The 15,635-nt window shown below is 42.3% G+C and overlaps 1 protein-coding gene across 2 annotated transcripts in view; it reads left to right on the top strand.

Annotated features, from left to right (window-relative positions):
- Positions 1 to 15,635, top strand: part of LOC127654065 (nuclear receptor ROR-alpha B) — an 81,090-nt gene that overhangs the window by 58,664 nt on the left and 6,791 nt on the right. For both annotated transcript variants that reach the window (XM_052141040.1, XM_052141046.1), the window contains 6 exons: positions 4,317 to 4,402; positions 4,589 to 4,730; positions 8,902 to 9,315; positions 9,910 to 10,031; positions 12,361 to 12,493; positions 12,603 to 12,710. In XM_052141040.1, the coding sequence (XP_051997000.1) occupies positions 4,317 to 4,402; positions 4,589 to 4,730; positions 8,902 to 9,315; positions 9,910 to 10,031; positions 12,361 to 12,493; positions 12,603 to 12,710 (1,005 nt within the window). The remainder of the gene's footprint in view (positions 1 to 4,316; positions 4,403 to 4,588; positions 4,731 to 8,901; positions 9,316 to 9,909; positions 10,032 to 12,360; positions 12,494 to 12,602; positions 12,711 to 15,635) is intronic.

Here is a 15,635-nt window from a genome sequence, read left to right as displayed (position 1 = left end):
CCAGTGGGCCATCCATATTGTTGAGCCCAGTCTCTTCTTCTGGGCTGACCTGCTTACATCATTGTGAGCAGAGGCTGACAGGATAGAACTTCACCCTGAGCTGACACACCGGGATCGTTAACAACACAAACTCATGAACACACTGGGATAATTTGGTGTCAGATTAAGGTTAATCGTGAATTTTGGGTCTCAGTTTAGCATGAGCAATGAGGTAGCCACGTAATAAGAGTGGATCATTTGTTCTTTTTGTGTCTGTTTCTTTTTGCTTAGTGACAGAAATGAATGAATATGGGATAAATTAATAAGTAAATAATGACTCTTTGTGTGTGTGCATGCGTGTGTTTTTACAGAAGCTTTTTTTTATGAGGGTACAAGGTGCACTTAAATTAAGAGACTTAATATGTGATAGAATGTTCCTTTCTTCTTTGTTAAGAGATCCAAGTGTTTGTCTCAACTGTGAAATGTGAGTCAGTGTTGTGAACAGATTCTGAAGCCCCCAAAGGGTGGAAGGGGCCGTGTGTGTTTGTGTTTGTGTGTGTGTGTGTGTGTGTGTGTGTGTGTGTGTGTGTGTGTGTGTGTGTGTGTGCGTGCAAGCTTTGACTTTGGTTGTGTGCTGTTTTATGTTTCCTACATAGACAGCACATCAGCACTTTCACACCGGGAGAGAAACCAAACGTGTTAAACCACAATATCTCATGAGGAGGAAGCGAAACTTGTAAACAGAAAACTGAAATAACTTATGATTTAAAATTTCATGTAGACAGTTTTCTTAATTTTTGTCTCAGTTTTTGGAATCAGATGATTTTAGGTTGTTATCAGTGTATTGTCGGGCATGTAAACATGCTCAGTGTTGATATTGATATCAACCACCCTGCTTTCTAGATAGTGGTTCCCAAACTTTTTTAAACTACGGCACCCCTTTTTATGCTATTTTTTTTTTTTTTTTTAACACGGCACCCCAACCACTGAAAAATAAATAAATAAACAAATATGCTTTTGGGAAAAAAGTCTATTATTTAAAAAGTTTAATATTAATATTAATATTAACAAATTATAAAATAAAATGTTTATAGCCTTCAGGTGTTTCTAAAGTAAACTTCGCTCTGCTTACACTCACATAATAAAATCATGTTTACTTTAATATTGCATTGATATCAGATATTGTCCCATCTGTTTACACTCTCGTTATACATTAATGGCTATGTTTATAATATTATTGCATCAAGAGGGGCATTTTGACTTGGAAGTGTATTTGACTGTTCACCCTCGCAGCTGCATTCACCACTAGACTGGAACACTCTAGAGTATGTGCAGACATACACATGTAAGTGTTTAAAAGCAGCCAGTACACGGTACCAACTTGAGTCAGTTCTGCCGTTACTTTTAACATCAGTGGCCATTAAAGTATTGAACTGAGCAGAGATTTTTCGGCATTCCTAGCCAGTATTGGCGGAACCACTGCTCTAGAATGGTACAAATTGCTGAAGCTAAACACTTATTGTACTGTAATATTTTACCAAATTTACTAGGCTGTTAATTACAAGGTTGTTGGTAGATTTTGGAAATGATAATGACACTACTGTTAATTTGCCAACTTTGTATGGTTATCCACCAATGCTGAAAGAGACTAACCAAAACTACCTTTAACAGGGCAACTATCAGATATTCAAGTAATAAATAGACTAAACAATAAATAATCGACAACTAGTCGATTAGTTTACCACCTTGGCACATCCCTCATGTAAAAATGGCCAAATATTGGCTGATTAATCAACCTGGCTAATATATTGTCTATCACAAAAAATCCAGCACAATCAAATCTCTGTTTGAAGGTTCATGTTTTGCTGTGCTAAAATCAAATTCTAAACCAAGTACACACTAGCAACAGAAGAAGATAGATTTAGGATACATTACTCTGCATTGTTTGTTTCAAAACATATCCATGGATCTCAATATATGACCTTTATGAACATTCCTTTTCTGTAGTCTGAAATAGCAGCTCTATAAACTGTGCTCTTGCATCAGAGGCGAACAGAAGTACCCACTGCTGCAAGACTTCAGCGGCTGCTCTGGGAGAATGTGCCTTTGATGTATTAATCCATAATTCAGACCAGATTAACGTCTTGTGGCTCAGAGTAACTAATTACTGCCGATTGGTTTTGCATATCTAATGAGAGAGTGAGGATGCCCTTAATGAATGTGGCGTGCAGAAACAAAGGGGATTAACACTTTCCTGTAATCATGAGAAAATAGTCATTCTCAAACTGCTCCTATGATTTTGCAAAGAGTCAGCAGAAGAGAGAAAAGAGAGCACTCGGATGGTGATGAGATGTGCTTTACTTTTTCATCCTGTGTTGTGTGCGCCTTAGGGCTGCCGGAACAACGGCATTGCTCCTCTCTAAATGGATTTCTCCTCCTGATCTATTCCCTCAGCACCCCTCTCAACAGCATTGCACACCATCTCCACAGCCAACCACAGCCCAGCCGCTGAGGGGGTTATACACCACTACAGCACACAATCCAACACAGATGCCATCTCCAGCTAGCAGTTCATTCTTCTTACTTTGAATTTTACTAAAACGCAGCACAGCCTTGTCGTGAAAAGAGCTCATGGCTTGAGGGAGGACAGCATTGTTCATACTGTAGTTACCCAAATGAATCTGGAATGTCAAGAGAGCAGGTTGTACTTAGAGATGATGTCAGTACCATGGGTGATTTCAACAGACAGTGCCTTTTTTCTGCCTGAATAAATGGAGTGTTTTATATGCTACTTCTTTAATTTGTTTTACTGTTTCTTTTCTACTGTAGCATCTACTGAGGTTAAGCTCTGTGCACATAACAAACCTCAGGATCTCTCTGTATTCTCTCTGCATTAGCAAACTCTAAGATCAGGAGTTGTGGAATTACGCTTGATGTCATTTTGGACACCTATTGATTGAATGATAATAGTTCTACCCTAAAAGAATAATAAAACCAATTAATTCAACTTAGAACAACAAACCAGGTGTTCAGCAGGACAATATGAAGGACAAATATATCCTTGTATGACTATATACCCTTGAAAATGTTCATGTAGTTGTGCATTGCCCTGCAGAAAGGTAGACTAGCTTTGTTAAATTCCCCATACCTGCAAACCGACGACCCCTGCAAAAGGGGAGCAATGCCAGGAAGGTGCGTTGGTGCGAACCAACTGCCTGGGCAATGGTTGAAAGTATAAGGTGTGGACAGACTATTCTTGACAGTGCAAGAAAGCATAAACTATATGTCTGTACAAACAAATTGTCTTTGAGAGAGAAAGTATTGCTGCCTGTAATGTGTCTATGCAAACAGACTGCCTATGGGAAAAGATGGTATTGCTTTGTGATGTGTCTATGTGAACAGACTGCCCACATGAATTGGTGGCAGTACTTTGCGATATGTCTGTGCAAAAAGGATAATCATTTAATCACATGCATTAATAGTTTACAGTTTAACCCATAAAAAAATACCTTATATTGTTAATGTTGAAAAAATTACCTCTAAATAAACAGAAAACTAACAGTAACTAACTAAATCTACATATATATTAACTAACACACCCCTGTTTTAATTTGATTATTTCTTATATTTGAGCATCAATATGCATTCTGTGGTGATATTCATAATTCAGTATTGCTTTTGTGCAATTACCTACCACTAGGTATCGGTAGGCACGCAGAAACAAACTATACTTTAATCATTTATTGCAATTTGATAGCGATTATGGACATCAGGAGGAAGTCAATACAAGTGGTCGTGATTTAAAGTGCTATCGGAGTGACTAACAGAAAACAAGAAGAATTTGCTGGTAAGTACTATAAATACAGACATACAAAAGTGACAAAAACGACATAATGATTAATAACCATAAACATAACGAAATACAAGCCACAAACAATATAAACATACCTGAACTTAACATAGAACAAATGCTGTTGCAAACAGATGAGCAATATGAACCTGGCCAGTTGTGTGGATCTTATAAAGCACAGGCTGGATTATGATTGGATGAGATGCCTGAACTGAATGAATGAGGACTATCACTTAGACTTTCATTTCTTTTGTAGTCAGAGACCTCTGATACGACTTTTCCACTGTTCGGACAAACCAGTAGTCCCACCCAATACTTATGCCATTGATTGAGCTGGTGTTCCTGTCAAGCTGGGCAGGTCACACAAACAGAGTTGTTTTGAAGACTAACTTATTGTATATCAATGTTGTATTCTCGCAGTCACAATAGGTCCACTGCTCAAACTCTTCAATGTCCTGATAGTGTCTTTCTGTCTCTTTGTCTATAGCTCAGATTGAGAGTATTCCCTGTAAAATCTGTGGAGATAAATCATCAGGGATTCATTATGGTGTTATCACCTGTGAGGGATGCAAGGTAAGACAAACAGATGAACCTCATATCAAAGTCATACTTGTTAATAGGAGGCCATAGTATGAATCCGTTTCTGGTAGATGTGTACAATGATCAGATTTGGTTACTTGTCTGATTAAAGAAGCAACTAACTGCAAAAATCCAAGATAGAGGTGACCTATAGTCTTTTTTTATTTTCTTCTCTCTCAGGGATTCTTCAGGAGAAGTCAGCAGGGCACTGTTTCATATTCTTGTCCTCGGCAGAAGAGCTGTCTGATTGACCGGACCAGCAGAAACCGCTGCCAGCACTGCCGCCTGCAGAAATGCTTAGCAGTGGGCATGTCAAGAGATGGTAGGTTTTAAACTCACAGTGTAGTTTCTAGTTTGGTTGCTGGTGTTCATGTGGCTGGCAGTTTAGGACAATTTTATTCTCGAGGGACAGAGCATAAAAGAAGGGTTTCTGAGGCAAAAACCTCTTTTATACATTTTCTGCATAGAGAAGTTGACCTGCCTCAACAGACCTAGCTCCGACTTTATAAAGTGCAACAGTGCTCGTCCACTTTTTCTGCAATCTTGTTTCCTAAAATATTTTTCCTATAAAATAAAATTTCCATTGGGATTTCATAAAGCATTTCATGAACAAATTCTAAGCCATGAACAAAACAAACCATCTCCGAGGTGAATCACATTACAAACTTTGATTTGAAGTAAAAAAAAGAAAAATGAAAATTGGACAAACAGACTTAACTACAACACTGTGTACCTAACGACTTGCATGAGGGCATGAACTAAAATCCCAGCATTGCAAAGCATGTAATGGAATTAAAAACTATGGAAAAATATAAAACTTTTTGATTTAGTTGTTGATTAGAGTGTAGTTAGTGAATTGCAAAATCTTAAAAAATATACAAATATTTGAAAGTGTTTAGAGACCCGATTTTCAGTGCCTCATGAAAAAGTGAGTAGTCACTGCTGGTTCTTTTTTTTTTTTTTTTTTTTTTTTTTGCACTTTGTTCGTCTTGATTCTCTGATTGGTGGATTTTCCACCTATGAATCATGGGTAGTGTAGGTTTTCTCCAGGAATACCACTATTAAAAAAAAATGTTAGGTCTGTCATTAAAGCTTTGTAATTGTTAATAATCAACTGCCCTATGGAAAAAGTAATGACATTTTTAATTTTCGAAACCAGACAATGGCTCTATTAAAAGATGGTATATGGTTTGGTAGAATCCAAAATACACTAATCAGAGTCGCTGTTACCATAGAAATGAGAATAGTGGCAATAAAACTCTGGTGAATGGTGAATGCCCACTCCTGTAAACCATGGCAACTTGAAAAAGTATTTCTACACTATACATTTTTTTTATAATACATTTGTGACATCATATTTTATAACAGGGCTACTCAACTTCGGAAAGGTCAGGGGCCACAAAGCTGGATCCCTGTACCTTAGAGGGCCACACTCTATTTTTTTTTTTTGTTTGTATGCATGCATGCATGCCTGCATCTCTGAATAGCAATCTGATATGCTATCCTTCTTACCACAATTGTACAGAGCAGATATCGGAGTCAATTTTGGGTGATCTATGCCTTTTTAGTAATTATTTAAAACATGAGTGGTGTAACAGTTTGATTTTCTGATATGTCATTTCTGTTGTCTCTGTGATAATCAATTAACAAACACCATTTGTGTTCAACATCACATACGTACATTAGAGATGTGAAAAACAAGAGTGATATATACATTATTAGCACCAAAAATCCTTCAGTGACTAGTCATAAAGATTTATTGACCAACTGCCCCTCTCATAACATCAGCCATGCTCAGATATTAATTTTTGTTTTTTATTTGTAACATCCTCTTGCTGTTGAATTCCTTCTCTAACGTGATTTAGCAATGTAGAGAACTAGCGTAAATCCTCATAAAAATGGACACCTCACAATTCATATAGATTTGATAAAGCTGATAAATATATTTCTGATTGTGATATCATAGTACAGGACGCGGGCAGTGGTGGCTCAGCGGTTAAGGCTCTGGGTTACTGATCAGAAGGTCGGGGGTTCAAGCCCCAATACCACCAAGACACCACTGTTGGGCCCTTGAGCAAGGCCCTTGAACCTATCTGCTGCAGGGACGCCATATCATGGCTGACCCTGCACTCTGACCCCAGCTTAGCTGGGATATGTGAAAAATAAACAATTTCTCCATGTGTATGCAGAAATGTATGTATAATGTGTGACAATTGATCAATTTATCAATTTATTTTTTTAAAAGATCGCTTGAGGGCCGCATGCGTCCCGAGAGCCACATGTTGAGTAGCGCTGTTTTATATAGTCAATAGTTTAATAGCGTACTGTCATTACTGATTTGGACATTTTCACTTAGGGGTGTACTCACTTTTGTTGCCAGAGGTTTAGACATTAATGGTGTGTTGAGTTATTTTGAGGGGACAGCAAATTTACACTGTTATAGAAGCTGTACACTCACTGCTTTACACTGAAGCAAAGTGTCATTTCTTCAGTGTTGTCACATGAAAAGTTATAATCAAATATTTACAAAAATGTGAGGGGTGTACTCACTTTTGTGAGATACTGTATATATATATATATATATATATATATATATATATATATATATATATATATATATATATATATTTCAACATTACTAATCCTTTCTTTATTAGTCAAACGTTTTTAACAAGGACAAAAGCTGAGACCAGCTTTAAAGCTACACAATGTAACTTTGTCCCTCTTGCGGTTAAATAATAAAACTACATGTGTGTTGTGGGAGAACATTGTTTTGGTAATGACGTTAGACGTGCTTCAGCTCTGCTCCTCTGTGCGGATGAATGTGGTTCGAGGCACCGGTGTACACAAGGATACAGGACATCTTATCAGAGCGAATGGACAAATTAATAACAAAAGAAAGGAAAAGACCGATACCCGAAACATGTTTTCTGAGCAGATAAGTGCCATATCTTATGCAGTTGTTTTGACTTATTGGAAACATTGATGTTTTAAAATAAATGACGTTACAAATGTTAGACAAGGTTTGTTCACATTTGACATAACTATTGCTAGTCTGATAAGATCAAACGTTGTAAAGTTTTCATAACTGCAGGATATTCTGGTCAAAAAGACCAGAATATTAGTAACTATCTAATTTATAGATTGTCATTGATTGTTGACAGTGGTCAACATCATTTCAAGACTCAGCAAGCCTTGGACTAAAGGTTTTATTTCTGTAAATTATTGCTGTTATAAAGATAAAATACACGCACGCGTGTGCTAGCAAGTGAAAAGTTCTGCACCGATTACAGTATAATTATTGTATTTCACTACACACACATACACACACAGATGTGTGTGTTATTACAAAACTATACATAAACCATATCAATAAAATATCTTACGTGTTGAGTAAGAAAAAAGCCATCTCTGTTTTTTTTAAATCCTTTCAGATTTTGGAGTTGTCGCCTCTGAAAAGCCAAACCGATGTTGATTTGTGTTTTATTATGGACCCTGTCGCGTTCCCTTTTTGCTTGTAGACTGTCACTCTGCTCTGTTCAGGGTTTCTTTGTTTTTACAGCCAGTGATTCCCCGTTTGCCGTTTTGAATTATCCATGGTCAATTTTTCTCCTTCGTTGTGACAACAAACTGTATGGATATTACGGCAATACGCAAGGGCGATTGACATATGTATGCAATTTCCTGCTAAATCCGTCCTGACAGCTCTAAAATATAAATAATTATTATAGGTTTATCAAAGTGTATTTGGGTTAAGTAAATACATGGTTTGTAAGATGGATTTTTGTTGCACTCTCAACAAAATAAAATATTAATAAAACATTAATAAAATATTTTGTTTTTTTAACAAAATAAAGTTACATAGTGTAGCTTTAAGTACACAGTCTTGTAAAAAAAAATGTTTTCAGTTTTCAAATACTGTTTAAATTTGAATAAATAATGTTGTGATTATCTCTGTTTGTTTGTTTGTTTGTTTGGTTGGTTGGTTGGTTGGTTGGTTGGTTGGCTGGTTCAAGGCTTACAACTCTTTATTGAATTTTTGTATAAAATGAATGGGAAAAATATTTCAGGAACCAAGGCAGCTGAAACAATTGTGCGGCCACTGTCTCTCTATTAGACTATATTAGTATCTCTTTTTTAAATCTTTATTCATTGCCATACAAAAAGAACTAGAGGTATTTGTTTCTGTCTTTCACGTTATGTCACCATACAGTAAAACCGTGCCATGAACTTATTACAGGGACAATTCCCCTGGAATAACCTGGTGAATATGTGTCTTGGTCAACGGCATAATGGTTATAGTTCATGGGGGTCAAACCTGCAACCTTCTGATTACCAGCCCTGAGCCATCACAACTACACCACTTACCACTATTACTGTATATGTACAGCATTATATTTATTCAAAGAACAAATCTGTTTCTTCGATAAGCATACAGTATAATAAATGATAAACATTGTGCATTCATCTCATTAGTTTGTGTGTGCTCACAGCTGTAAAGTTTGGCCGAATGTCCAAGAAGCAGAGGGACAGTCTGTTCGCAGAGGTGCAGAAACACCGTCAGCAGCAGCAGGAGAAAGTGAATGAAAAGGCCGAGGAGGGACGGGACCCTCAATCTCCTGGAGAGGCAGAGCCACTCACACCCTCTTACGCCATTTCCACCAATGGGGTCACAGAGCTCCCAGATGACCTCAGTGGATACGTGAATGGTCAAAGCCCAGAGAAGGGCAAGGCAGATTCAGCAATTGGTGGATTTTACCTGGACATTCAGCCTTCTCCAGACCAGTCAGGTCTAGACATGGATGGCATTAAACTAGAATCTGTGTGCGACCTCAGCTCAGACTCTGGACTTGATCAGTATTGTTGCTATAGCAATGGAGACCCCTCTCCCCCTGACAGTGATCTAGGTAACAATTATAAAGTACTAAGAACTTAAAATGGCATAAAATATAATGGTTGAAACTATTGAAAATGTATCAGCACTACTTTCTCTGAAACCATTTTATTTTGAAGGGATCACTTTGACTAGATCCGAGAATAACAAAGACTGAATGGTTTTTGCTATTTTTATATGAGTTTAGCTATCAGTTATGTTGGAATCATTTGGCACGTAATTACAAAGAAAGAAAATATTATCAAATTAAATTACATAGTGCCACCCTAAATAATTATAAAGGATGCTGCTATTACAGCATGATTGACAGCTGTGGGGTTTGAAACCGCAGGGGTCTGTGAACTCACCTCCACAGTCCATTTAACAAGTCATTAGTAAGAAGTGCCTCATTAACACAGACAAAGTGTAGCACAGAACACCATTCTTTTTCATTGAAATGCATTCTTATTGAGGCTTACTGATTTTAATTTGGAAAATATGGCTTGTAAACTTGTGTTTTTGTAGATTGGAAAATTAAATATAATGTACCCAATGTGCGTTTCACAAACCCAGGAATGAAGTTTGTGACAGCTCCAGCTGTTTGACTCAATTTGTGTTTCTAACGCAGAACATCTGTCAGAGAACATCTGCAAGTCTCATCTGGAAACATGCCAGTATCTTAGAGAAGAGCTACAGCCCAGCAACTGGCAGACAGTCCTACAGACCGATTTGGACACATACCAAAAGAAGGTGTTTGTTTATGTTTGGCTCTGTTTTATACTTGGTATTAATATACAGTATGCCTCAAATGCATCTCTGTAATTTAATTGAAGGGATGATTTCTGATTTTGTGACGACATGCGTTAATAACAACTCTTAATATGTCACAACATATGAAAGCACAAACTGGCTTAAATTAAGATAAAACTAGTTCCCCTTCTGTCACTCACGTGACGTTGTGTCGATTGTAGTGACACAAGGGGTCTCTTCTGAGAGCCTCGCTTACCAAATTGGCAGACAGAATTTGCATGCCCCGCCCCCAGGCATACAGGTATAAAGGGAAGCGGGTGAGCGACTGTCAGACAGATATTTTTTCTTCAGAGCCGAGCGGTTGTGTGATCAGCGAGCTGTGTGTCAAGACTGCTTTCTGTTGGATCTGACAGCGCATTCCAGCGGCTTTCTCCTCTCTGCACGCTGTGCAGAATCTGCCCCTGGGCGCTTCGACAGCGCTTCTCTCCTAAAAGAGTTAGATTTTTCTAAAAGAGTTTATTCTTCTTTAAAAAGAGTTTTTTCTGGTAAAAGAGCAACATACACAAGCGAGCGTTGAACGTCCTTTTCAGGACGCGTCTTTTTAAATATGCCCTTCCGCCACTGTGTAGTTCATGGATGTGGCCGGTATCTCTCCAGATCTGATGGTCATAGACGCTGCCTCGTGTGCCTGGGTAGTGATCACACTGAGGCAGCGTTTGTGGATGGTTCATGTTCTTACTGTGAGGACATCATCATGGCAACTTTACGGTCGTGGCTACAGCCGGCCCCCGCTTCGCTCCTTCTTCCCACAGGATTGAGGACGACCCGGCTGGCGACTGAGGCGATGTGGGGATGGCAGCGGGCTTTGTTTTGCTGGGCACAGCCCCACGAACCACCTGCCCCCGGCACGCTTGTTTGCTTACGTCTGTGCTCGGGATGACGGCGGCTCGCATCACGGCCAGTTTGAGTCTGATGCACAGATGGCTGACATGCTTTCCCGGGCCGCTGTGAGCGTTGGTCTGGACTGGAACCCTCCATCACCCCCACCCCCACCCCCATCCCTCGTGGCTTGACGATTGGTATCTTGGCCGCTCTCAGCCACGGGTTGTTGACGCTAGTTCACTAGCCTATCACACCCAGGCCGTGCCCCCCCCCCTTTGCGGGTTCGAGCACACACTATGAGAAGTGTGGCATCCTCGTGGGCACTGGCCCATGGCACCTCCTTAGCAGACATCTGCAGAGTGGCGAGCTGGACAGCACCCAACACCTTTGCTAGGTTCTACAACCTCAGGGTTGAGTTAGTGTCGTTCCGTGGTTTGTCAGGCCCGAGCCGGTAGAACTCGGTAATACAGAACAGCCAAAAGGGTGTTCCGCTTGCACCTTGCGCCCTTCACCAAGCTGATCCAGTGTGCTTTCTCTCCCAGGTTAGCCAGTAAGCTCTCGCTTCCTGGATGCTCTTCCTCCCTAGCCCTCTGGCCGCAGATTCAGCGGAGGAATTCACCGCCAGACCGATCATGAGTCGAGTGCTCCATGTTGGGCTTGGGCTCCACAGGCATATTTCCTGCTTCAGGCAACTCCCTGTGATGTATTTTCCGCGGTACGGTCCCCCTGCTGGCAGGACCCACGTCTCCCTTGGGCAGTCCCCACTAAGGTATATGACACCTTTTAGTGGGGGTGTTGGGGAGGGTTACGTGCAGCCGACCCAGCTGCTTCTAGCACGCAGCAGCCTGCTTGCACCTGGCTCGGCAGTCACATAACACGGGTAGTACATGGCGTTTTGAAGTGGGACCCCTTGTGTCACTACAATCGACACAATAGCGAGTGAGTGACAGAAGGGGAACGTCATGGTTACTTTTGTAACCTCGTTCCCCGATGAAAGAAACGATACGTTGTGTTCCCCTTGCCACGTCACTATCCCTAACACTGTAATGCGCCGTAACCTTACTCTCGGCTCCTCAGTGAAAACCTGTCTGACAGTCCCGCTCCCCTTTATACCCGTATGTCCGGGGGAGGGGCATGCAAATTCTGTCTGCCAATTTGACATTGGCCTTTTCTCAAGTTCAGAGGTACGCAAGGCTCTCAGAAGAGACCCCTTGTGTCACTACAATCGACACAATGTCTCATTCCTTCCATCGGGGATTGGAGGTTACAAAAGTAACCATGACGTTAGTACATTTCACAAATTTATTCCCCTTTGTTTGATTTGTTTTTGTATGTATGTATGTACAGACAGATAAATTGACAAATAGATGGATAAATGCATTTTATTGATCCCTGTGGGGAACAGTCATATTTGTACAATAACAGACCTTCTCTCTGCTTCATCTAGTCTCAGGAGGACATGTGGCAGCTTTGTGCCATCAAAGTCACTGAGGCCGTGCAGTATGTGGTTGAGTTTGCCAAGCGCATCGATGGATTCATGGAGCTCTGTCAGAACGATCAGATTGTGCTGCTCAAAGCAGGTACACCTCAGATAAACCTGTGTACATCCACACCTAGTTCACATAAAGCAACAACAAAAAATCAGTGTAGTGACAAGTTGCAGAAAAATAATTGTTTTTTGTTTCTTAGGTTCTTTAGAGGTTGTATTTGTGAGGATGTGTCGGGCATATAACTCCCAGAACAACACAGTCTATTTTGACAGCAAATTTGCAGGGCCTGAGGTCTTTAAAGCACTTGGTATGTATTAAAGGAATTAAAATTGTCATTATTTACTTACCATTGTGGTGTTCTAAAAATGTATGACTTCATTTTTTAAGGTTTATTTGTACTTACGGGACGAACAGGCTTAATTTAATTCACCTAAAAATGATGACAAAATGCCCTGACGTTTTTGTTCTGCAAAGATGTTTGAGTATTTTATCGTGTTTTTGCACATCCCTGAAATTCTTGACATAGGAGAGCTCGGCTAGTAGAGCGCGTTGATGATTGATTAAAACGAATCATGTGTCTGTTTTGGACGTGATTTTCTTTATTTATTTTCCTCAACAAACTAAATTTAAAACAACACTGCATGTATTTACAAACACAGGCTTCATTGGCCTAGTGTGCTTTAGTTCTTTCAGGGGAAAATGTTTGACTTCTTCCAATATGTAAATTGGGGATGGGCAATTTCGTGTAATTTTGTAGTCGGGTACTCTAACCCACAAAAAACAAGTAATCAAAAATATCAATAAAAAATATCAAGTATGAATCTTACATGAAATGTATATTTCGTTTTATTTACAAACGTTACCAAGAACAGTTTAAAAATAAGCTAACTTCAACAAACTGTGCTTTTCATTTGGGAAAAATATTAAATTAACAATATACTTTAATAATATTGTTTTAAAAAGATGTAAAAATAACAGTAAAAAACATTTGAACTAACCCGGAGCTTACTTAGAAACCAATACTGACGGCATTAGAATAATGCACATACCGGTATATAAATTTGAATCTACATAAATTATCACATTTTTATCATATCATGTTATTATTCAGAAAAACAAGTGGTGAACTTTTTGATAAAATGTGCTCTGGCCGAGTTTATATATTTAAGGCTGTAACGAATGTAGGAGTGAAGGCAGACGAGGAGGTGCGGATCCAAAAGCAGGTTCTTTATTATAAATCAAAGTGAGGGCAAACAAACAGGAACAAAGAAATATCCACGAGAGGAAAACAACATGAACATGGAAAACATCCACAGGCAGGAGAAACAACCATAACAGTCACGTACAACAACATTCAACGACCGACAAGGGAATGAAGGAACAAACAGGGTTTAAATACACAAGGACAAGGGTAACAAGGGACAACAATGAACATGACAGAATCCCCCCTCAAAAGGATCGGATTCCAGACGATCCTGAAACAAAAACAAGAGACAAAAACCCACAAAAACAACATAAGGGCACCAGGGGCAAACAGACAGTCCAAGTGGGCACATGGGCAGGCTGGAAGTCCAGGGGGGCACAGAGGGCAAGACAGGCAGGTCACGGAGGTGCAAGGGGCAGACGGAAGTCCAAGGGGGCACAGAGGGCAGGCAGGAAGTCCAAGGGGGAAATGAGACAGTCCACGGGGGCACAAATGGAGATGAGACAGTCCACGGGGCCCATTAGGCAGCCCCGGGGGGCACAAAGGGACAGGGTTAGGGGGCCAGGGAGGTATCGACCGGGCAAGGATAGGTCTGGGGAACCGGGGAGGGGGCCACTGGTCAGGAACAGGGTCAGGGGCCCTGGGAGGAGGCCAACGGACAGGGGCAGGTTCAGGAGGCCTGGGAGGAGGCCATAGGACAGGGACTGGGTCAGGGGGCCCGGGAGGCGGCCACAGGACAGGGGCCGGGTCAGGAGGCCTGGGAGGAGGCCACAGGATAGGGGCCGGGTCAGGAGGCCTGGGAGGAGGCCACAGTACTGTGACCGGGTCAGGAGGCCTGGGAGGAGGCCACAGAATGGGAACAGGGTCAGGAGGCCTGGGAGGTGGCCACAGGACGGGAACAGGGTCAGGAGGCCTGGGAGGCAGCCTCAGGACAGGGACAGGTTTAGATGGCCCGGGAGCTGGCCATAAGGCAAGGGCCGGCTCAGGGGGCCTAGGAGGAGGCCACAGGATAGAGGCCGATCTAGGTGGCCTAGGAGATGGCCATGGGGCAAGGACTGGTTCAGGAGGTCTGGGAGCTGGCCTCAGAGCAAGGACGGGCTCAGGGGGCCTGGGAGCGGGCCACAGGGCAAGGATAGGTTCAGGAGGCCTGGGGGTTGACCACGGGATGTGGGTAGGTTTGGGGGACCTGGGTGGTGGCCGCCAGATAGGGACTGGTGGAGCCGCGTGAGGCGGAGCCAAGGAGGACTTGAGGCGGAGCCGTAGAAGACTTGGGAGGCTGCGTCGAAGGAGGCGTAGGCAGGACCGTGGGGGGCTTAGGAGACGAAGCCGAGGGAGGTGGCGCTGTAGGAGGTTCTTCAGGCGGTGAGCTGGAAGGCTTCGGAGGTGGAGCCGAGGAAGGTTGAGCCGTAGGAGACTGGAGAGGCAGAGCCGTGGGAGGCGGAGCTGTAGGAGGCTCGGGGGGCGGAGCCGTGGGAGGCTCGGGGGGCGGAGCCGTGGGAAGCGGAGCCTTAGGAGGCGGAGCCCTGGAAGGCTCGAGAGGCTTGAGGGGCGGTGCCCTGGTAGGCTCGAGAAGCTTGAGTGGCGGAGCCCTGGAAGGCTCAAGGGGCTTGAGAGGCGGAGCTCTGGAAAGCTCGGGAGACTTGAGACGGAGCCCTGGAAGACTCGAGAGGCGGAGCCCTGGAAGGCTTGAGAGGCGGAGCCCTGGAAGGCTCAGGATGCTCGGTAGGTGGGGCTCTGGAAAGCTCGGAAGGCGGAGCTCTGGTAAGCTCGGGAAACTCGGAAGGCGGAGCTCTGGAAAGCTCGGGAAACTCGGAAGGCGGAGCTCTGGAAAGCTCGGGAAACTCGGAAGGCGGAGCTCTGGAAAGCTCGGGAGGAGGAGCCCTAGAAGACTCGAGAGACTTGAGAGGGGGAGCCCTGGAAGGCTCGGGAGGAGGAGTCCTGGAAGACTCGAGAGACTTGGGAGGAGGAGCCCTGGAAGGCTCAGGAGGCGCTGGCTCAGGGACGGTCGAGGCTACAGGCGCTGGCTCA

The sequence above is a fragment of the Xyrauchen texanus genome, chromosome 2 (genome assembly GCF_025860055.1).
Source record: "Xyrauchen texanus isolate HMW12.3.18 chromosome 2, RBS_HiC_50CHRs, whole genome shotgun sequence".
Taxonomy (NCBI): domain Eukaryota; kingdom Metazoa; phylum Chordata; class Actinopteri; order Cypriniformes; family Catostomidae; genus Xyrauchen; species Xyrauchen texanus.
Note: the sequence above shows the minus strand (reverse complement) of the source record. Positions and strands in the feature narration are given on the sequence as shown.